The sequence below is a fragment of the Arachis hypogaea genome, chromosome 3 (genome assembly GCF_003086295.3).
Source record: "Arachis hypogaea cultivar Tifrunner chromosome 3, arahy.Tifrunner.gnm2.J5K5, whole genome shotgun sequence".
NCBI classification, from domain to species: Eukaryota; Viridiplantae; Streptophyta; class Magnoliopsida; order Fabales; family Fabaceae; genus Arachis; species Arachis hypogaea.
Window position 1 is genome coordinate 5,275,549 of NC_092038.1, and position 21,055 is coordinate 5,296,603.

General features: G+C 32.0%; 4 protein-coding genes across 5 annotated transcripts; 2 read left to right on the forward strand and 2 right to left on the reverse strand.

Moving 5' to 3' along the window:
* Positions 1-3,497: 3,497 nt before the first annotated feature.
* Positions 3,498-6,813, forward strand: LOC112789018 (protein S-acyltransferase 11). Its single transcript, XM_025830725.3, has 4 exons — positions 3,498-3,781; positions 4,659-4,881; positions 5,443-5,741; positions 6,197-6,813. Exons 1-4 carry the CDS (start codon positions 3,734-3,736, stop codon positions 6,683-6,685), a joined length of 1,059 nt encoding a protein of 352 aa, XP_025686510.1. The 5' UTR covers positions 3,498-3,733; the 3' UTR covers positions 6,686-6,813.
* Positions 6,814-7,534: 721 nt separating this feature from the next.
* On the forward strand, positions 7,535-10,479 carry LOC112789019 (large ribosomal RNA subunit accumulation protein YCED homolog 2, chloroplastic). Of its 2 annotated transcripts, XM_025830727.2 has the most exons (7): positions 7,546-7,882; positions 8,362-8,553; positions 8,734-8,823; positions 9,411-9,497; positions 9,886-9,966; positions 10,047-10,092; positions 10,263-10,479. In XM_025830727.2, the coding sequence occupies exons 1-7, from the start codon at positions 7,718-7,720 to the stop codon at positions 10,346-10,348; spliced, it is 747 nt and encodes a 248-aa protein (XP_025686512.1). In that variant the 5' UTR covers positions 7,546-7,717; the 3' UTR covers positions 10,349-10,479. The 2 variants fall into 2 exon arrangements, with proteins under 2 accessions (XP_025686511.1, XP_025686512.1); XM_025830726.2 differs by having other exon boundaries at positions 7,535-7,882; positions 9,886-10,092.
* Positions 10,480-10,557: 78 nt separating this feature from the next.
* Positions 10,558-12,671, reverse strand: LOC112789020 (uncharacterized). Its single transcript, XM_025830729.3, has 2 exons — positions 11,587-12,671; positions 10,558-11,316 (listed from the first exon to the last, which is right to left on the reverse strand). Exon 2 carries the CDS (start codon positions 11,274-11,276, stop codon positions 10,740-10,742), a length of 537 nt encoding a protein of 178 aa, XP_025686514.1. The 5' UTR covers positions 11,277-11,316; positions 11,587-12,671; the 3' UTR covers positions 10,558-10,739.
* Positions 12,672-12,756: 85 nt separating this feature from the next.
* On the reverse strand, positions 12,757-17,289 carry LOC112789021 (anamorsin homolog). Its single transcript, XM_025830731.3, has 8 exons — positions 16,282-17,289; positions 15,525-15,672; positions 14,736-14,902; positions 14,556-14,657; positions 13,963-14,122; positions 13,745-13,878; positions 13,107-13,181; positions 12,757-13,022 (listed from the first exon to the last, which is right to left on the reverse strand). The coding sequence occupies exons 1-8, from the start codon at positions 16,282-16,284 to the stop codon at positions 12,984-12,986; spliced, it is 828 nt and encodes a 275-aa protein (XP_025686516.1). The 5' UTR covers positions 16,285-17,289; the 3' UTR covers positions 12,757-12,983.
* Positions 17,290-21,055: the final 3,766 nt, after the last annotated feature.

Sequence of the window (21,055 nt, forward strand, 5' to 3'; positions counted from 1 at the left end):
TATAAAAGTTTAATTAAAAAAATATATATATAAAGACTTAATTAAAAATCCAGTAAAATTATAGAAAAAACCAAACTTTAAACACAGGAGATACCAATAACTTTTGCCAAAGAAAAAGAAATCTAATAATAGCAAAATGAATTTGTCAATTTAGAAGAAGTATAATATATGAAAGTAAAAAATGAATTGCAGTATTTAGAATTTTATGTTAGAGAGAACAAATTCCTCTGTAGTTCAAATTGATTAACCATTTTTCTCTTATAATAATAATCCACGAATTTTTCTTAAGATATCTCCCAATAATATATATTTTAAGATTAATTTTAGTATCTATTCTTAATATATAAAAGTAGGTATATAGGTTTACCCACATTATTTTTAAATTATTTCTCTTCTTCTATTAACGTTATGAACGTTATGTCAGCACCATTCCTTACTTGGCAAAATTTTAGAATCCACCACTCAAATCTTGTCAAATCAACTTTTATTTTCAAATAAAAAAATACAAAAAACAACTAAAAAACATCATAAAAACCAACAACTTAACTTTTTCATCAATCATTATTTCTAAAACAACAAAAACACAAATTAACATTTACCCCAAAAAAAAGTTCTGAAAACCAAAGAGCTTATTACCTTTCTCATACTTCTCAAAACCCTCTTCCTCTTAGCACCTCTCCATACGAAGATCCTATTTCCTCCATCCTCTTCCGGTCCCATGAGTCATTGTATTTTCCTCAAAACAAATTGTCCATCACGATGTCCATCTCCAGCGGAACCGCATTGCATAAATTGCAGAAACTAAGGCAAACTCCATTTCTCCTATTGCGGTTTTTCTGTCGGAGCTCGATTCTGGGTCTCATACCAACGTTACCATTCGGCGCCGCCAACATAGGAAATTCGTCCCAGGTATCTTTCTAAAGATTTTCAACTTTGTCATTTACTCTTCTCATTCTGTTGTTCAATATCATTTTCAATGACCCTATTTATTTGTTATAAATAATAACATTTTCATTGTGAACTCATTGGAGGTAGCACACGTTTATGTATTCATCTTTTTTAAACGGTTCTGTCCAACAGTCACAACCAATATTAGGTTTACCCACATTAAGCACCATTGCTTACTTGGCAAAATTTTAGAATTCAACACTTAAATCTTGCCAAATCTATCTATCTATCTATTTATCTATTTATAATATATAAAAGCTGATACCAACTCTCTCTACAATGAGTTTAAGCCATCTTTTCTTTGCTAATGATGTCAAATCAGCAATTCTAATGACTTGGCAAAAGATGAAAATCAACCAATTACTATTTAGTAAAATAAAATATTTTTAAAAAATTAAAACAAAAAACTCTTATCTATTATTATTCAATTGAAACATCAAGTACTAATTAAATACAATGAACATACATTAAAAGTGCCATAATAATAATTATTATTATAAAATATTTCAATTACAAATATTCAAATTTTATAACTTATACATATTAAGACTCTTACTATTCTTCATTTCTTAATCTCTCGTACTAATTATAAAATATTTCTTAAATTTAATATAACATTTTTATTTACAAACAAACAAAAAACGTAAGAAAAGGACAAAGTGTAGCAATTAATGCAAAACGGAAAATGGAAAAAAATAAAAATGCAGTTTTATATAACTCTAATATAAATAACTTATATCTTTTTTAAAAATAAATAAATTCAAAATCTATTTATAATATGTTCTCTAACATATTTTAATATAACATTTATTAAAATACACTATATAGTATAAATAATTTATCTCTCCGTGTATTGCGCGGGTCTCACATCAACCAATCACTATTTAGTAAAATGTTTTAAAAAAATAAAAACAAAAGACTCTTATCTATTATTATTCAAGTACTAATTAAATGCAATAAACATACATTAAAAATGTCATAATAATTATTATTATAAAAATTTTTAGTTACAAATATTCAAATTCTACAACTTATACATATTAAGACTCTTACTACTCTTCATTTCTTAATCTCTCGTACTAATTATAAAAAAATTTCTTAAATTTAATTTAACATTTTTATAATATATAAAAGTTGATACTAACTTTCTCCACAATGAGTTTAAGCCATATTTTCTTTGCTAATGATGCCACATCAGCAATTCTAATGACTTGGCAAAAGATGAAAATCAACCAATCACTATTTAGTAAAATATTTTAAAAAATTAAAACAAAAAACTCTTATATATTATTATTCAATTGAAACATCAATTACTAATTAAATGCAATAAACATACATTAAAAGTGTCATGATAATAATTATTATAAAAAATTTTAGTTACAAATATTCAAATTCTATAACTTATATATATTAAGACTCTTACTACTCTTCATTTCTTAATCTCTCATGCTAATTGTCAAAAATTTCTTAAATTTAATTTAACATTTTTATATGTTTTTCATTCTCAATCATTCATTTTTTAATTATTTACAAAAAGAAAACCCAAAAAAAGACAAAGTGTAGCAATTAATGCAAATCAAAAAATGAAAAAAAAATGAAAATGCAGTTTTATATAACTCTAATATAAATAATCTATGTTTTTTTTAAAAAAATTCAAAATCTATTTATATTATGTTCTCTAAAATATTTTTAATATAACATTTATTAAAATCTATTTATAATATAAGTAATCTACCTCTCCGCACATTGCGCGGTCTCACTCTAGTATTAACAAGTATAAATAAGGACAATTTACCTATTTAAAATAAATGGACGAAAAACTTACTCAATTACAACAATTGAAAATAGGTTACTTGCATGTCCTAATTCATTTTTATATAATCAGTGTTAACCTTCCACGTTTTACAACTAACACATAAACCGTAATAAGCTCCAACGGTTTATAAAAGAAGCATCATAAATATAAACCGTGGTACTCAAAAACCATGGCACGTTATTACGGTTTATGCCCAAACCTGATCTCTTCATAAACAGTGGGAGGTTAACACGATTTACGTTTCTCAATATTCACTTCATAATGTGTGAAAGGTTACCACGATTTATATTTATAATACTTCTTTCATAAATCGTTGGAGCTTACTATGATTTACGTGTTAGTTGTAAAACGTGAAAAGTTACCACGTAGTATATAAAAAAATGAATCAAAACATGCAAGTAACTAATTCTCAATTGTTATAATTGAGTAAATTTTTTTCTATTTATTTTAAATAGGTAAATTGTCCTCTAAATAATTTTATATAATTATTTAAATACGTTCGTTATTATATATATTTATTTAATAATTGTAAAATAAAATTATTTTTACTCACGTATACACAATTAAATGTATGTATAAAATTTTTATATAGTTAATCAAAATTAAATTATTTTCTATAAAATCAAAATCATTTATTCATTTCATTTCGCTATTTTATGAATTTTTTTAAAAATAAATTTTTGTTCCTAACTAAAAAAAAGAGCCAAATATAACTTCCATTCATCGGTTGTTTGGAATCAACCCGGTTGATTCCGGTGTCGCTGAGAGAACCTCTCATACATTGTTTGTTTCTCTAAAACTTTCTTGTTAAAAAAAAAAAAAAAGAGAGAGAGAGAAGAACAGGTACATTGTTTTGATTCCTACCAGAACAGAGTACTTTGTAATTTTGCTATGTAAATATTTGTTGATTTTTGTTGTTGTACAATACAATCCACTTTTTGAGGAGCAAGGAATTGCATATTCGCATTCATGGCTTCTTCTTCTTCTTCTTCCTCCTCTTCTTCTTCTTTACCCGAGGTTGGTTTTGTATTTGTTTATTTTCTTTTTGTTATGTTTTCCCTCCATTTTTCAGGTTTTAGGTAGCATCCATTTTTTCATTTCATATTTTCTATGTTGTTAGTTATCTGTTGTTGCCATTTCTGAATTGGTTTCTTTTGAATCATCTTTGGTTGTTTTATATATGAATCCTCAGATATTTTGGCACCTTGGATGATTAGAACTTTGTAACTAAAAAAAAAAAAGAAATTTGATTAGAATCAAAAGCATTTTGTTAGTGGTAATTTGGTTGATAAGTCTGTAACACCCTTAACTTTTTTGATAAAAGTAACACCAAGGAAGGAGAAGGATCACTTGGAACTTTTGAAGAATGACATTTTGACAAGAGGGGAGAAACTTAAGATAATTGGCCTGTTTTCTCGATAATGGGGTTTTATTGGGAGGAAGATTCTCTCTCTCTTTCTGGCAGAGGGTGGAAATTCCTTTTAGTATCTCTTAGATGAATGGTAAACTCATTACATTTTGGTGGAGATTTTAACTTGGGTATATTTGGCTATTTGCATCTCAAAAATCATCGGTTAACTACTACTTTGGAGGATGAGGTGACATTGAAAAATCATGTCAATTGATGTGAAATGCGCTTAACAATCGCAATATTCGAAACTCTTTGGGGAGTTGAGAAATTTGAATGTGGTCAATTAATGGCTGTGTTGTGCTCCCTTAGGGAGTTTTATTGTATTGATATTTATAAGAGGAGATTCTTACAGATGAAGATTCCATGTATGAACTTGCACTACTTAGCTATTTTAATCATTTGGTAAATTGATGGCTCCATGTATTGTATTGCTTGCTTTTTTACTTTTACAACATTTTTGCTCATATAATTCTCATCATGCAGGAGCAGCATGTGACTACAGTTTCTGAGAATTATGAAACAACATGCTGGGGTTGTGGACTGCGCCTTTCGCTTCCTACTTGTACATCTGTTTTCAAATGTGGCTGGTGTGGAGCTTTAACAAATCCAAACAAGCAGAAAAATGTCACTAAGGGCTGTTGGTGGAGACGGCTGTGGGAACGGTGCATCGTTTCATTTGTCTTTGTGTTTATGCTCTTTATAATATGTAAGCCACTAATGTTCTTCCGCACTACTTATGCCATCAAATGCCTGTTCAGTTTGAGGTTTGGTTGTGAAGTTTAAACCGAAACTTGATTGTTTAAAATATTTTTCAAGTGCATTGATGGTAGTTATATTCGAAAGCAGGATTTTCTGGTAGCCTTTTTTTCTTGTTTTTCTTTTAAATGAAACATTGTTGTAAAAGGGTCCTAGAATCCTACTAAAAGAAAGGGTACCAAAATTGATTGAATCTGATTTTAGTTCAATCAATTGATGCTCATCTGCAATTGTTGGTCTGCAGAATTCTTCTTCTCCCCCCCTCCCCCCTCTTTTTTTTGTTTCTTTCTGGGATTTTGATTGTGTGTCTTTCTCCCTGTTTGAGCAAAATTTACTTTAAGAACAATCTTGCACTTCACTGCTCCTTCTGCAGGCTCATCATTACCTGTATTGTTATCATATCTATTATCATGTAGCTGGTTTCATTGAAGCATTCACCTAAGAAATAAAAAAGGAAGAGACTTGTAACTGCATTATCTGATTCTTCTCAATTCATTGGTCTTTTGTGCAGTTGGTGCAGTGTGGGCAGTCCTTCCCATTGTCTTTTCTTTCAGTTTCTTTTCTGGGATTTTTCACTCTATCATTTCAGCAATCTTGTCCATAGCCACCATTTCTTTCTTCAGCCTCGTTGCATTTCACGGTGCTGGATCGCCTCCAAACATACTATGGGGAAGTTACCCAACTGTAGGTAGAAATGAACTGGAAAATTACACTTTCTGTTACTACTGCTCGAAACCTAAGTCACCGAGAACCCATCACTGTCGAACATGTGGAAAATGTATACTTGACATGGATCACCACTGCCCATTTGTAAGTTAACATCATCTTCTAAATATCCAAATTTCAATCTTTGGCTCATATACTGTTGTACTTTTCTATACTAAAGCTTTTCTTGTTTTCAATAATGAAGTGTATATAGTGTAGACCTTACAAAACAATTTTCTATGTAAGAAATGTTTTGAAAGTTTCTCCAAATTAAAAGAAAGTTCTAATGCAGGTTGTATTTACTATTTAGGATTTCTTTCTTTTGGTATTCTAGTTGGTTCACAATTCAGTATGTCATGTGGTCAGCAGCATGATTCATTTGTTCCAAGTGTCTCCAGTTTTATAGAATTACATCCAAATATATTGAGTTATCAATGTGCTAAATTTTTAAAGCAATAGGTTTTGGAACGGATATTAAATGGTGACTGTCATACAATAGGACTTCATACTATCTTTAATTCTGTATCTTAATGTATGGCAATATTTTGTCCTCTTGGCAGATTGGGAACTGTGTTGGTGCAGATAACCACCGCTGCTTCATCGCCTTCCTCATCTCCGCTTTGGCCGGAACCTCCTATGCTTCTATAATGTCCATATATGCAATGTCCCATATATGGCAGATGCCATCACTGACATACTCTTTTGAAAACTTGGATGGGCCTATAGGCCTATTTCCTCAATCGAGACGTATCGTTGAAATTATGATTACTGCACTGAGTTCTCTTCTATTCCAATCCTCAAGGGGTGTTATTCTTGTTTACATAATCATTGCAAGTGTTTCAGTGCAGATAGGACTGAGTATTCTTCTGTGTCAGCAACTGTATTATATTTATGAAGGGGAAACTTACTTGGGTCACCTCAACTTGCAAGCTCATAGCATAGAGGCAAAGAAGGATTGCCAAAATCTTGTTAGATTTTTTGGTTTCCCATATTCTGTAAAAAGATTTTTGCCAAACTCTCTGCTTCCTCAGAAGATACATGTTAAGTGAAATAATAGCCATTTTTTGTTGTTGTAAATTTGTAATCAAGGTGATTTTTTGTCCCTTCTATTTGACTAATTTGTATCAATTTGGTTTCTTCCTTATGTATAAAAATAAATAATAGCATTGCATGAATAGTAGCCATTAGTTATCAGCATAAATTTTACACCGAACCAACCATTCTTTGACAATTATCTTCGTTTTGAAGTTTAATCTGAGATGTATAAATTGGATGAAATCATACATGCATATGGTAATGTATTTATTATAAACAACAAAGAAACATCCGTTTGGTAAAGAGAAAAAGAGGATGCTATATTCATAAATTGTTTAATCTGGGTTGAATTTTACAAGATTTGTATTGATTACATTTAATAGAGTGTAATAATTTGATCATAATCCTAATTTGATTTTCTTTCAGGTTAGGAAACATAAGTTAAAAACACAACTTTTCTTCTCTAGATAACTGGTAGACATTTGATAATTTTTAATTAAAAGATGTGGTAGTCTTGAATCAATGAGAAGGAAAAAGATAAAAAAAACCTAACCAGCATAACCTTAAAAATAGCATTTTTTTAATCTTAAAAAATAAGTCGAAAATAAATTATTAAATAAATCAAGTCAAAATGTTTATAGTTATACAACAATTTTAATGGATTTTAACTATCAAACCCCTCTAAAAACTATACATTTTAGATTATATCAACTAGCGTTTAAAAGATGTTTATTATAATTTATAAATGATAAAAATTTTAAATCATCAAATCTATTAAAAAGTAAAAAAAAAAAATGTTTTTTTTATTGTTTACTTTTGTAAAAATTACTACATATAAAATACGAACAAGTACTATTATTATTACACTAGCAATATTTTAGAATATGGTCTATCCTGTATACTCAACTTTCCCTATAAATTGATAAAGATACACTTGCATACGAGGCTCAAACCCAATCACATATGAAGATAAGGTTTCAACCCATAAAACCAAACATAAATATCACTTGTGATGTTCTCTTCTGTTCAGTGAGTTATCCTTTGTTATGGCCAAAGCTTCAAATTTGGTGTCTCCAAGGATCTTCAATTCAGTTTTCAATCCATGCCACCAATCCAACACCATTAGGTTGCACTCTCAGTTGAACTCTCACAATAATTCCAACAATGCCATTGCCTCTACCAAAAGAAATGATAACTTTCACTCTCCATTGGTAACTAACTAATTAACTATTTTTTTCATTCTTCATTCTTCACTACCTTCTCTTTAAGTTCTTCACCCTTGTTTGTTGATTTGTTTCTATGTGTGCTTATGTATCTTGAATATGTTGAACGGTTGATTATTAGTGTAAATTTGGAAATTTGATACATTTATAATTCAATAAATCTGGTAATAAATTGCATACAAATTAATTGAGTTATGAATATTCCAAAATTTACAAAGTGATAGATATTGTGAAACAAAGTATCATCTAAATATATCTTAATAAGTTGAGAGTAAAATAAAGTAAGGTTGCTTTTTATTTCAAGCAAATTGGTCACCTTAAAAGATTCAAATTTCTATCCTAATAGTGTATCAAAGTTGATCTCTATGATATATGTACAAAGCAAAACTTGTAATACAAGGTGGTGTCTTCCATCTTCTCTTTTTCTTCTTCATATTCTGAAGCTAGAAATTGTGTGATCAACTTAGATTGGCAAGAACACAAGCAGGGCGACTCGTCGCCGGCTGATCACGATATCACCAGGTGACGGCAGATATCATGGGGATTGGACAAGCAACTACCATGTATCATTGCAAGAACTGCAGTTACAGGATTTGATTGAAGATGATAATGATCAACACAAGGATGCACAAGTATTCATCAAACTCAACATCCAAAAGGTGGTTCCAGAGTATTTCATTTTGATGTTTGACTAGCAACTTAGATTCAAATTTGTTACTGACATGGTATTGAAATATGTTTAGTTTATGTGTTCATACATTGACCTAGAATTCATGCTCCAAAATTTTCAAATTTAGTTTGATTGGTCACTTGTCAATGCTTGTGCATGGTAATGCCAGCATGCTAGCTTTGGCTTATCAGTGGATGGAAGAGTTATGACATCATTCACTAGAAAGTGTGGCACCTGTTGTTCTCCATATTGCCAACAGGTATTATTTCCTTTCATATGAATCTAGGTTCACAATGTGGCTTTTTCTTTCCTTTTTTTTTTCCCCTCAAATTATTATGCATGGATCATTGTTGGTTGTTATATTTTTATTGCAGTATCTTTGATATTATGAATTTGATCTCTACCGTCTTCTCTTTCCCTTTTATTATTTGAGAAAGTTCGATTAGAGATATAATAATTCATGTATTTTCTTTTATAAACTTAAACTTTTGGAATAAGTGGTTCATGATATGATATCAAAGCTTCTATGATTTAAAGATTTAGATTTTGATCATTAGTAGTTAAAATCTCAGCATAAAACCAACAAAAAAGAGAAAGAAAGCCTGTACAAAATTTGCACAAACCCAAAAAGAGGCTTTTGCACGAGGGGTATGTTAGAGATTTAACCATTTATGATCTCCTCTTATAAACTTAAGCTCGATCTTTACCAACTTCTATTTAGGTTTTGGTACAACTAAGGACAAATATCTCTATGAATTTGGTAGAATGAAAATTTCATATATTATTTGGCTCCTAAAGTGTTTTCTATTCTATATGATGACCCCATTTCTTTTTTAATGATCAAAGATTGACGCAAACTTTAACGTATGGGTTCTCATGGCAAATAGAGATAACCGCAAGATGCAACTACCCGAAATTGGTGGTGATCCTTCTGTAAGTCTCTAAATGCATTGAGTTTCATCATTTTTTGCGTCTCCCATTATGCATATAAATTTGAAAAGCTTGCTTTGATTTTTTCCTTCTTTGCGATTCCAAAACTTAGTAAAACTTTTCAAAAGAATATAAGATTTTATTGTCAACTTCAGGTATTATCTATGTTGTGACATACTATGCTTTGAATGGATACAGCTTTTACCACCACTATATTTAAAGATTAAGGCGGAATAATTATGCCTCATTATGCATACTAATTATTCAATCATTGGAGGCATTCGAAGCTATGATGCTTCATAACAACAAAACAGCAAAAATACCTTGTCCATTGTTTGCAGATTCAAATATGATTAAGGTAAATCTAACCCAGCTAATCTTTTCAATACAGGTGATATATGTCAGACCAGGATCTGAGGTTAATTTGGATTCTCTTGTACAAGATGCTATCAGGCTAAACTCCACAGTAAAGGTGTGTTCATTAGAATTTCAAATCATTATAAGTTCTTATTTTAGCAGCTTTAATTTCTTTTTTCATGTATTAATTTGCAGGATACTTGCTCCGAGTTGTGCGAGAAATCTGAGGGTACAATACTATGTAAGCACCTCCAATTTTCAAAAAGAAAAGATTGAAAAAACTTAACAATGAGGCCACTGTTTATTGCTTTTCAAATTTTCTTAACTTTTTTTATTGCTGTCATATACATACAAGAGTCACCATGTAAAATATACAACCAAAACTAATGAAAGTTTGTTTTGATTTTTCAGTTTCAAGTGGACAAGGTCAGGCCTATGTTGATAAAAAGTGGTTTTCTAGATTACTGGAACTGAAGAAAAAGAAAGCAAACTCATGATTTAGACAGCATGGAAATTAGAAGTTCCTTGTACATAATAGTCAGTTTGCAAATAGCTTGTATGTATAAGTAACGACTCATCAACAAAATAATATCACACTTTTACTTAAATTTTGCATATTCATACTTCAGATGGTGGATATCACACTCTAAATCCTTACATTTAGCCATGAACATTTACTCTCATTCATTGTAGTGAGTCAGCATACTTAAGATTGAAATTAACTTCATATAATTCCAAATTCTACATTTCAAATGGCACACAAGTTTTTGCCATAGGAATTTTTATCCAAGGAGGAGATATTATTCGTTTGCTATCTTCATATAAAAAATGTTAATAACTTCAAATTCTCAATAATTGTCATTACCACAAAAAAATATGTAAATAATTTCAATGTTCATCCATATTGATTACCAGACGAGCTTTTAGAGAACATGATCCACAGGGAAGAATTACTGATCCTGGCAAAGAATCATTGTTCAATATAGATATTCTACTTTCATCCCTCAACAAGGAATACCCCATTTTCTGCAATTCCAATGAGTCTATAGAGAAGTAATCTCCACATCTGCACTGATAAAACAGTTCCAATGCTTCTCCGTCATCTTCAGCCATCATATCCTCTAAGCTTAAATCTTCTGCAACATCAACAGTTGAGACATCACGCCTTGAACTCCGAAGCTCACTATCATAAAATAAACGAGAGCTTGAATCGCCAAGAACTTCCCACGCCTTTTGAACTTTGAGAAATCTATCTCCACTAGTTTGATTGCTGCCGGATGCATCAGAAGATTTCAATAGCTTATCAGGATGCAAACTGAGTATGGCGGAGCGGTAACTAGCACGGATTTCTTCATAACTTGAATCTTCCTTGACATTGAGAACCTTATAATGCGTTTCATGAATGACATTCTTGTCCAGAAGCATTATTATAGACGTTAATTTTTACTCAGAAAGGCAAGGTTCTCTGCATTCAAGAGAGAAACATCAGCAACAAGGAAAATGAATTCTCTGGTTTGGAATTCAATTAAATATTATTGTGTGGACAGTTTTCAGATCGATGCTATTCTAAATTCCATTTTGACATATTTAAATCGATATTGTCGTTAATGTTGCCTGATATTGTTCTCACTTCTGATTGTGCAGTATCCATAGCTGAAAACTTGCATAACTTCTATCTTCGCAAGCGAATGATTTAAATAGGATTCCAAGGAACAAGAGGAGAAAGAAATCGTACCGTATTATCACACGAGAGTCTAGATGTTTCTCGATTCCGCGCGGTCACCGCCTCAAAGGAATGTATCGAGTAATTGCAACAGAATTTGGACAGAAAAATGTGAAGCTCTGAAACCCTAGAATTGCGGAGGTGAAAAAGGACAAAAAAGAAGCCGAGGTGCACAGTTCAGCTTCAAACCGGCGAGGCGGCGATTGAGTTGCTCTATTTTGGTTAACTCTGTTCTGCCATTTACGATTGTCGATTATTCTAAACTTAAAATATTTTAATTGAAATATTTATAATATGGTTGTAAAATTAGAATATCTAAAATTTAGGAGAAATTGTATAACCTAATTTTGTTTGACATGAACTTCGCATTCTAAACTTAAAATTGTATTTTATTCTTAAAAAATATGATATCACCATTTATTATTAATTTTATTCTAAAAACGTATAAACACTCCATGAGTAATGTATTTCTATATTTGAATAGACTTCAAATAAACATTTTAATCCTATAAACTATTCAATTTTTATTTTGGTCCTTATTTTTTTCCCTATTTTGACAATATATATCACACTACATATTAATAAATTTGTCATTGAACATTTAAATCAAATTTCCAAAGAAAAAAAAAAGGGACCCCCCTCTTTTTCTCTCTTCAAAAAATATTTAAAGGATTTGTAACAAGACTTGCCACTAAAATATATATCACTTCTTTTTCACTTTTAACAATTTACTTTTTAATATCATTTAATTATAATATTGACAATACATGATATTATCATGATTTATAAAAAATAAAATTAAAAAATTAAATTTTAACAAAAATGACTATTTAAACGAACGAAAGTTAGAATGAAAATATGAAATCAATAAATAAATTCGAATTGAATATTTTGTAATTTTTCTTAAAGTTCAATTTATGTATAAATTTAAAATTAATTTATATATTCTATAAACTATATATCCATTTTTGCTCCTGCACAACGCGCCTGTCTAAATCTAGTTTTTAAGTTATTTGATTAGCCAACACTTGCATGATCATTACACAGGGTTTTGCTTTTACTCGTTTTTTCTTCTTTTTTAAACCCCAAAAAAAAAAAAAATTCGAAGTTGCCGCTAATATCAATTGGGAAGGAGGAAAAGGAAAAGATTAGAACAAAAATCCGCAGGTAACGGATATACTATTGGCCTAAAGGTTGGCTTGATTTATGGCTTATGATATATTAGACTTTTCATTTCAACTTGTGAGAACCATGGTACTCAACAAAACTCGTGTCTCTCAGATAGCGAAAGATAAAATTGTATCAAACAACTCGGATGATTATGGCTCTGATAGCATTAAAGATGACTAATACTAATAAAATAATCACGAACCACCTAAAGATAAAGCATAATACAGCACCCTTCTTTGCTATATGTCTGCGGCAAGGAAGTTACCGGCCAGTGTAACCTGCAAAAGTATGATGAACACACTTTTAACAAATGCTATACTAGAGAACTGAAACCAAACAGCTGAGAGAGGGAGTGAGAGTACCTTCTCGCCCAATTTGAAGGGAGGAAGCCCCTTGTAAGGACATGTACCGCATCTGAAAGCATCCCCTAGTCCACACTGCACAGACCCAAAAAATTTTGAACAGAGTGAAAAATGTAGGGAAAACAGGTCTAGCAAAGATTGACAGAATGAAAACCGAAAAGCCAATATTCACACACTAGTGTACAAATTATACTGTCACAACAACCAGAGTTCAAACCACACTTAGAAATTCTTGTTCCATCATGGTAGGTAGGCTCAATTCAACATGGTTTATCAATTATAAAACTCACCAAAGTAGTTATGAATTAGGCCAAACTTCCATAGTTGAAAATGAAAGAAATGACAGTCACAGGAGTCTAATTACACGAGTTACCAGGGAAGGGGTTTTTTTTTTTTTTTTTTTTGGGGGGGGGGGGGTTGTTAGTTAATCTGAACAAAACAGAAAAGCAAAGCTATCAAACTAACAAAGAACATATAGATAACTTGATGAATAAAAAAATGCACAAATTAAATTTCTTTGAACTGTCTGCATAGCACAGCACCAGACAGCAAAGCATACACACATTACATGCAATTAGATATACTCTAAATGGTTATGAACAATAAAACTGTATATTGCAAAGGAAAAAAAGCCATACATTTCCACAAGCTGATTGAGGATTATTGATCTGTTCTGCAGTTAATCCTAGCTTTACTGCTTTTTCCTCTTCTTCTGCCCTCCCACATGTGCAATTTTTACAGGCTTTTCTTGTACTTCCAATTTCACAATCACCTATTGGACAAGTATGTTAGTTAATAGCCTAATGTATTAGTGTGCTAATAAACTAAGGACAACAATTATAAAAGTAAACATTACTAGGTGGAAGCTGGGGTTTCTTTAAATCTTCTTCAGTCAAAAGACTATCCTCATCAATCAGATCTGAGTCTACATCAATTTGCACTTTAGGTGAATTCTTCACCACTTTCTTCAGTGCAAAAGATGATCCAACTTTCCATGAAGGCTTTTTAGCTTTGATCTGCATGCAAGGCATAACATACCAACAATTAGAATATGTAAGACATTCATCAAAGTCAATCAGAAAAAGTCAAAAAGGAATAATTTTACATGCCACGTGTCCAATAGTCAACCCAAGAGGCAATAGGAAGACAAAATGAGCAGAATACAGTGAATCCAGATAAAATATATATGTTGTGATAAAAAGAAGAAAAAATGTAGTTGAAACTAAATGTGCTCGATCCAATGACTTGATGATAATAACAGTAGATCAGATTTCAAAACCAATCAAGAATTAAATCCTTTAAAAACAATGCATGTGTTACAGTCTATCACTCAACACATCCACCATATGATTATACTGAATTCCATTTTGTAAACTTGAGAGAACATGAGTAAATTAACCTGATGATAAATAAGAGACAGCAGCATCAGATACAAGATAATTAACATACCCCAGAGAATCTGCCTCCTGATAGGACAGTTGATTTTAATTGTACAACTTGAGCTTCTATAAACCCAGCCAACAATAACTTGCTCTCAAGATCAGATATAATCTGTAAGGACAAATGTAGAAAATAAGATCATGCATAACTATATAAATTTACCCCAAGTAGAACTAAGCCTTTTTTTACCGTATCAGGTGAACCTGCAGCAGACTGAGATGACTTGATAATGAGAGTTGTTCCACCTGATTTCAACACTCTCAGACCTTCTTGAACCAGTTGGTCCATAGGACAATCAAGAGACAGCCAGATTAAAACCATAATGTCTACAGAGGAAGATTCTACTGGCAGTTTGCCTGCAGTATGCAATAGATGGTTAAAAAAAATGTCCTACTCCCCTACTCCTACTAAACTACAATATAATCAAACACATAAATGTACAATAAGATTTTGGATTCATCATATTGAAGGGTTCCAAAAATGCATGCTTTAGGAATCGATAATAAGCATGCACTTGATCTGAATTTTTCTCAATAGATGAAGCATATTTAGGCTTAGGTTCCCCTACTTAAATGAAACTTGATACCCAACAGAGTGCAGCCAAGCATTAAAAAATCAATTTCAAACGTTATTACAATGGATAAAGCTTCTAGCCTCTAATTGTTGAAGCATCAACCGAAACTAATTGGTATAGAAACTTAACTAGCATATAAACTCCTTGAATACAAACAACACATAAAAGCACCATTTGATACCAAAATCTGTCTAGAAGATATATAACCAAGCTTTTACTTTCTGTATTCAAAGTTAAGGAAGATGCACACCGTAGAAAGTACAACTTTTTATTGATTTATAAATTCATTATATTTAAAAAGCAATTTAAAACCGCATGGTGTAGGACATGCTATATGCAAAATCAGCTCTAGTGATCACCAATACCCCAAACAAGAAATTCAAAGAAAGGAGAGGGAAAATTACTTAGTGATGATGCAGATGTAACCACCAAAGGATCATATTGCTCAGCCCCTTCATTTCCAAGTTCTTTAATGGCTTCAAATACTTGACTTACAGGAAGAACTGCTTCATCCGTACATGCCAACACAGCAACGCTGGTCTTTGTAGCATCCTAAAATATGGAATAGGAAAATCGCTCAGTATGTTTAATTTCAGCATCTTCTCTCTTACCATAATACCATATGGGGAAAAAGGTAGGATTTCTCTTATCAAGTGAACAATTAGTAAGAGAAAAACAAAATGGAATGACACCGAAGGAAAATTGGGAAAATAGAACATCTGTATTCATAAAAATACTACTAACATGTACTAAACCCCAAACTTGAACAATTAAACATTATCAAAATGCATGAATAACCACAAACAATTAGAAAACTAGCTACATGTTTTAAAGAAAAAGAAAAAAATGAATACAGATTTTTCTTATATTTCATGGTAAAAAAAAAAAAAAAGAAGACCGCGCACACACACAATTACGCTTTATGTGAGTTACAGAAAGAAGCAAAAAAGGCCTTTCACCATAGCCAACAAAGAAAAGAACTGAATTAGAAACCCTAGGAATCGCAGAAGATAAAAGGAAAAGAAACTCGAATAATACTGTAGCAGCTCAAAATCTTATACACCGACTTGATGGAGTATATGGATGTTGGCTACAACAATCAGAAAGAGAAATCCACAAATAATTAATAAACAGAAATAGTGATTAAAAAGAAGTACGAACCATTGCAATGAGATCTTGAACCAGAAGGAAGCAAGAGGAAGAGAACTTAGAAGGTTCGAGAGTTGTGTTTGTTTCACAGAGCAGAAAGCCCCTCGATTTGGAACGCAGCAAATTTTTTTTTTTTTTTCATTTCTGAAACAAGGAGCGGGTATTTAAAGGGACCGGTTGAGTACGTGGAATGCCTAATGCCTAACCACGTGCGTATCACGTGATCACATCAATTTGCACGGGGTTTCGGCCAGAAAAAAACACATTATCACGAGAATTAATGGGCTTAGTTGGACCAGCGTGGATTTGAGCCGGCCCAAATTTGCACCGGTTCATCGGCGTCATTGTACCCTTCGAAACTTACGGTGTCTAAGGAGCATTGCAGCAACCAGCAAGTAAAATTAACACTGGAGACTATAACCAACAACAACAAAAAAAAAATAATAAAAAAATAACACTGGAGACTGCAGGCTGCTGCTCTCAACGACCATCATGCCATGACGGAGAAGGCGGCGCCTCCACCGTCGAAGCCGCTAACACCTCAGGAATGGGAAACCCTAATCGAGGACTTCCAATTCAGCGGCGAAGAAAGAAGGCAGAACAAGTGGAGCTCTCTCCCTTCGCTCTTCGATCAACTCCTCAACTCGGTCCTCCGCAAGGACTTCCCTCTCTCCGTCAAGTTCTAGCTCCTCGTATTCCTCGACGAGTTCTCCGATTCATTCTTCACTTCCGACGACGACCACGCGTACCAACTCGACCGTGTAATTGACGCGCTCCGCACCGTCGTCCAATCCCCGATCGACGGCGTTTACATAACCACCTCATTCAGAGAACAGTTCATGATCTCCGTTACCTCGATCGTTGTAAGTTTGGTTGAGGTATTGTTAACGGTCATCAACTGGCCGAATTTCGGGTCGGATCGTCAAACCCGATATATCGCATGCGAGTGCTTGCGCGAATTGGAGGGTTCCAACCCGTGCCTTCTCTCCGACGTCGTTGGCCACTTGTGGAGCTTGTGGCAGAACGAACGAGCACATGCTTCACAAGGTTATATCTTGCTATTAACCATGGCTATTCATAACATTGTTGTTAAGCAATTGCATGTTTCTGTTGTGAATACTTCCATTCCTATGGTCCCATTCAATGCGCCATAGTGTGTGTTTGGGGTGGCTTATGGTGGTAATTTGAACCTGAAGGAGTTGAGGAAGGCTTTGGCGTTTTTGCTTGAGTTGCCACAGATTTTGACACCTTGTGGGATGGAGTTCATGGCGATGGTGATTCCTGTGGCTGCCGCATTGGAAATCCAACCTTAAATGCTGAAGGTGCAGATTTTCGGGTTGATTTATTCCTATAACCCTGTTCTGTGCCACGTTATTTTGATGGTGTATTTGTGTTTCTTGGATGCTTTTGCTGGCCAAGAATGGGAGCTTTCACAAAGGCTCTTCTTGATTTCAAGAAAATCGCAGCATTACTTGATTTTTCGGGTTTCAATCAGCTCATTTCTAGTAGTTGTTGTCAGAAGACAAAGTCTATGATCAAGGCTTGCTTTATTTGCTCTTCTTGTGTTTTGCTCGGTGTGTGTTGAGGTTCTCAGAATGAAAGAAGATGGGTATGCTGAGTTAGTTGATTCAATCAAGCTGCTTGAAGATGGTCTCATATGTGGATCATCTTTCAAATGGTTGTCTCCCGGTAGCACTGAAATTGCCATTGCGTTCCGTACTTTTAGAAGTGTCAATTTAGCCCAAACCTTAAGGCTAGCCCTCAACCCTCCAAAATAATTCTAGCCCACAATCTTAAAAATTATAAAATTATATCCTGCAAGCTCAGTCCTAATTAAGTCCTCCCAACAAAAATCAAAACAGGGATGGCTCTATAAAACCTACAAGCCCCAAATCTAATCTTTTCCTCCCTCAGACTCTGATCCGAGAACTACTTCTACGTTTCGTTGAAACGGTGAAAGGATATGCGTTCTATCCGCAAAATCAGTGGCTCTTCTCCTCCCTCGCGCGGAATCAGAGGTAGGTTTCTTTGTTTTCTGGCCTTTCTTCTTTGTTTGTTTGTATCACCCATTTTAATTCTCTTGTTAATAAACTAAAGTGGGTGATTTCAAAATGGTTGAATTATGAATTGTGAACTGTAAATTATGAACTTGTTTTTAATTTTTTCCCAAAAGGAGATTATGGAATTGAGAATCAAAGTTGAGTTAGGATGAGAATTGACTACACGATTACTATTCACTACTTCACTAGTGTGAGATTAGATGTGTTTATGTTTTAAAATTAGATTTCTAATTACTGTGTTAGTAAATTTGCTTATATTAGTAAGAAACATGTTTACTTAATAGTTGATGTCTTGGTAAATTCAAAATACGATAATTTTGGAGAAAAATTTCGTTAACCTTTTTGAAATATTTATCTTAAGTAAATGGAGTATTAAAACTGGTTTTGTGCTCTTAAAATTAATTAAAACAAGATTTTATGGTTGAAGTTGATGGTTGGCAAAAGTTAGAATTATGCAGAATTTTATTACATAATCCAAATTTTGATAAGTTTGTGAATCTAGTTTCTTTTAAAGCTTGTGAATTTAGCTTTGTGAATATTAAATTTTTTGGTGATTAGAGCTTAGTAAAGTTAGCAATAATTTTTTGTAAGAAGGATTGCTGCAATATTTTAAATATAGGACAGTGAGTAATACAAATATAATCATGGTATTTTAGTTACCATTTTTTCAATAATCTGCTATTTGATTCCTACATAAGCAATTATTCTGCTTTTAAACTTGTTTAATGTTATTTTGGTATTGTTGCTTAGCATGAGTAACTGTTGGATTGTTTAGCTTCTGTCTATTCTATATTTTCTTTCTATGTTGATTTTGATTCATTATCTTCATATTTGGATGAGTTTCATGAGAATGGTAATGGCATAATAAATCAGATAATTAGTTTCATATAGATGTGCAAAGCGACACTAGTATGTAGTATCCAAAATTTCATCTCTTCCTCTGTATATGCATCCCTTATATTTGGTTATTTTCTTCTATTTTTCTCTTCAATTACTTCTTGTTAAAACTTGGAAATATGATTTCACTGAATTTGATGAATTATGTTCATACTGCATAGTCTCTTACTCTCTTCCTTAAACTAACATTAAGTTCATCTAATTATTATCATATACCTTCAATATTTTGTTGTGACTGTTGTGGCTGTTAAATCCGGCAGCCGGTGACTCCTTGGAGACTCACCACCTCACAACATTTTACAGACTATGGTGCTTTATGTGAAATATATATAAAACAAAGGTTTGCTTACTTATTGTTTTCAAGTCACCATCATTGTTCTATTAGGCTTTTGTTTTGCTTTAGAGTTTTTCCTTACTCCTTTCTAGTTGTAACGTGTAGGTGAAGCCACTTTTATTTTAATTTTTTTATTTTTTTATTTTCTATGCATAAAAGTAATGAAGGGATAAAACAAACTAATGACTGTTAATAAGTTTTATGTGTGTTGTTGAAATAGAGAATGTAAAAAAAAAAAAAAAAGGATTAGGTAACCCATGGGTTGGATCTAGATTTTATGTGTGTTGTTGAAATAGAGAATGTAAAAAAAAAAAAAAGATTAGGTAACCCATGGATTGGCCCTAGGGCTTTTGAGCCATGAAGGCTTTTTAAAAATTTGACCCTATTAGTAAAATGGTTTTTTATTCTTCTGGTTCTATAAAGTAGGGCCAAACATATTGACACCACTGACAAAATATTGAAGGTATATGATAATAATTAGATGAACTTAATGTCAATTTAAGGAAGAGAGTAAGAGATTATGCAGTATGAACATAATTCATCAAATCCAGTATGAACATAATTCATCAAATCCATCAAATCCAGTATGAACATAATTCATCAAATCCAGTGAAATTATATCTCCAATTTTTCACTTTACTCATCTCTAAAGTTTCAACAAGAAGTAATTGAAGAGAAAAGTAGAAGAAATGACCAAATATAAGGAATGCATAAAGTTTCAACAAGAAGTAATTAAAGAGAAAAGTAGAAGAAATGACCAAATATAAAAAATGCATATACAGGAGAAGAGATGAAATTTTGGATACTACATACTAGTGTTGCTTTACACATATATGAAGCTAATTATCTCATTTATTATGCCATTACCATTCTCATAAAACTCATTCAAATATGAAGATAATGAATTAAAATCAGCATAGAAAGAAAAATATGGAATAGACAGAAGTTAAACAATTCAACAATTAATCATGCTAAGTAACAATACCAAAATCACATTAAACAAGTTTAAAAGCAGAATAATTGCTTATGTAGGAATCAAATAGCAGATTATTGAAAAATGATAACTAAAATACCATGATTATATTTGTATTACTCATTGTCCTATATTAAAAATTATTGCTAACCTTACTAAGCTCTAATCACCATAAAATTTGATATTCACAAGTTTTAAAAGAAACTAGATTCACAAACTTATAAAAATTTGGATTATGTAATAAAATTATGCATAATTCTAACTTTTGCCAACCATCAACTTCAACCATAAAATCTTGTTTTAATTAATTTTAAGAGCACACATCCAGTTTAATACTCCATTTATTTAGAATAAATATTTCAAAAAGGTTAATGAAATCTTTCTCCAAAATTATCATATTTTGGATTCACCAAGACACCAACTATTAAGTAAACAGGTTTCTTGCTAATATAAGCAAACTTACTAACACAGTAACACTTATCAGAAATCTAATTTTGAAAAACAAACACATCTAATCTCACA

Coding starts and splice junctions, on each gene's coding strand:
- LOC112789018 (XM_025830725.3), top strand. CDS start 3,734: ATGGCTTCTTCTTCTTCTTCTTCCTCCTCTTCTTCTTCTTTACCCGAG. Junction 3,782..4,658: donor CTTCTTCTTCTTTACCCGAG/GTTGGTTTTGTA, acceptor CTCATCATGCAG/GAGCAGCATGTGACTACAGT. Junction 4,882..5,442: donor GTTTATGCTCTTTATAATAT/GTAAGCCACTAA, acceptor TCTTTTGTGCAG/TTGGTGCAGTGTGGGCAGTC.
- LOC112789019 (XM_025830726.2), top strand. CDS start 7,718: ATGGCCAAAGCTTCAAATTTGGTGTCTCCAAGGATCTTCAATTCAGTT. Junction 7,883..8,361: donor ATAACTTTCACTCTCCATTG/GTAACTAACTAA, acceptor TGATCAACTTAG/ATTGGCAAGAACACAAGCAG. Junction 9,498..9,885: donor AAATTGGTGGTGATCCTTCT/GTAAGTCTCTAA, acceptor TTTTCAATACAG/GTGATATATGTCAGACCAGG.
- LOC112789020 (XM_025830729.3), bottom strand. CDS start 11,276: ATGCTTCTGGACAAGAATGTCATTCATGAAACGCATTATAAGGTTCTC.
- LOC112789021 (XM_025830731.3), bottom strand. Junction 14,903..15,524: donor TACATCTGCATCATCACTAA/GTAATTTTCCCT, acceptor TGCATACTGCAG/GCAAACTGCCAGTAGAATCT. Junction 13,879..13,962: donor GAAACCCCAGCTTCCACCTA/GTAATGTTTACT, acceptor CTTGTCCAATAG/GTGATTGTGAAATTGGAAGT.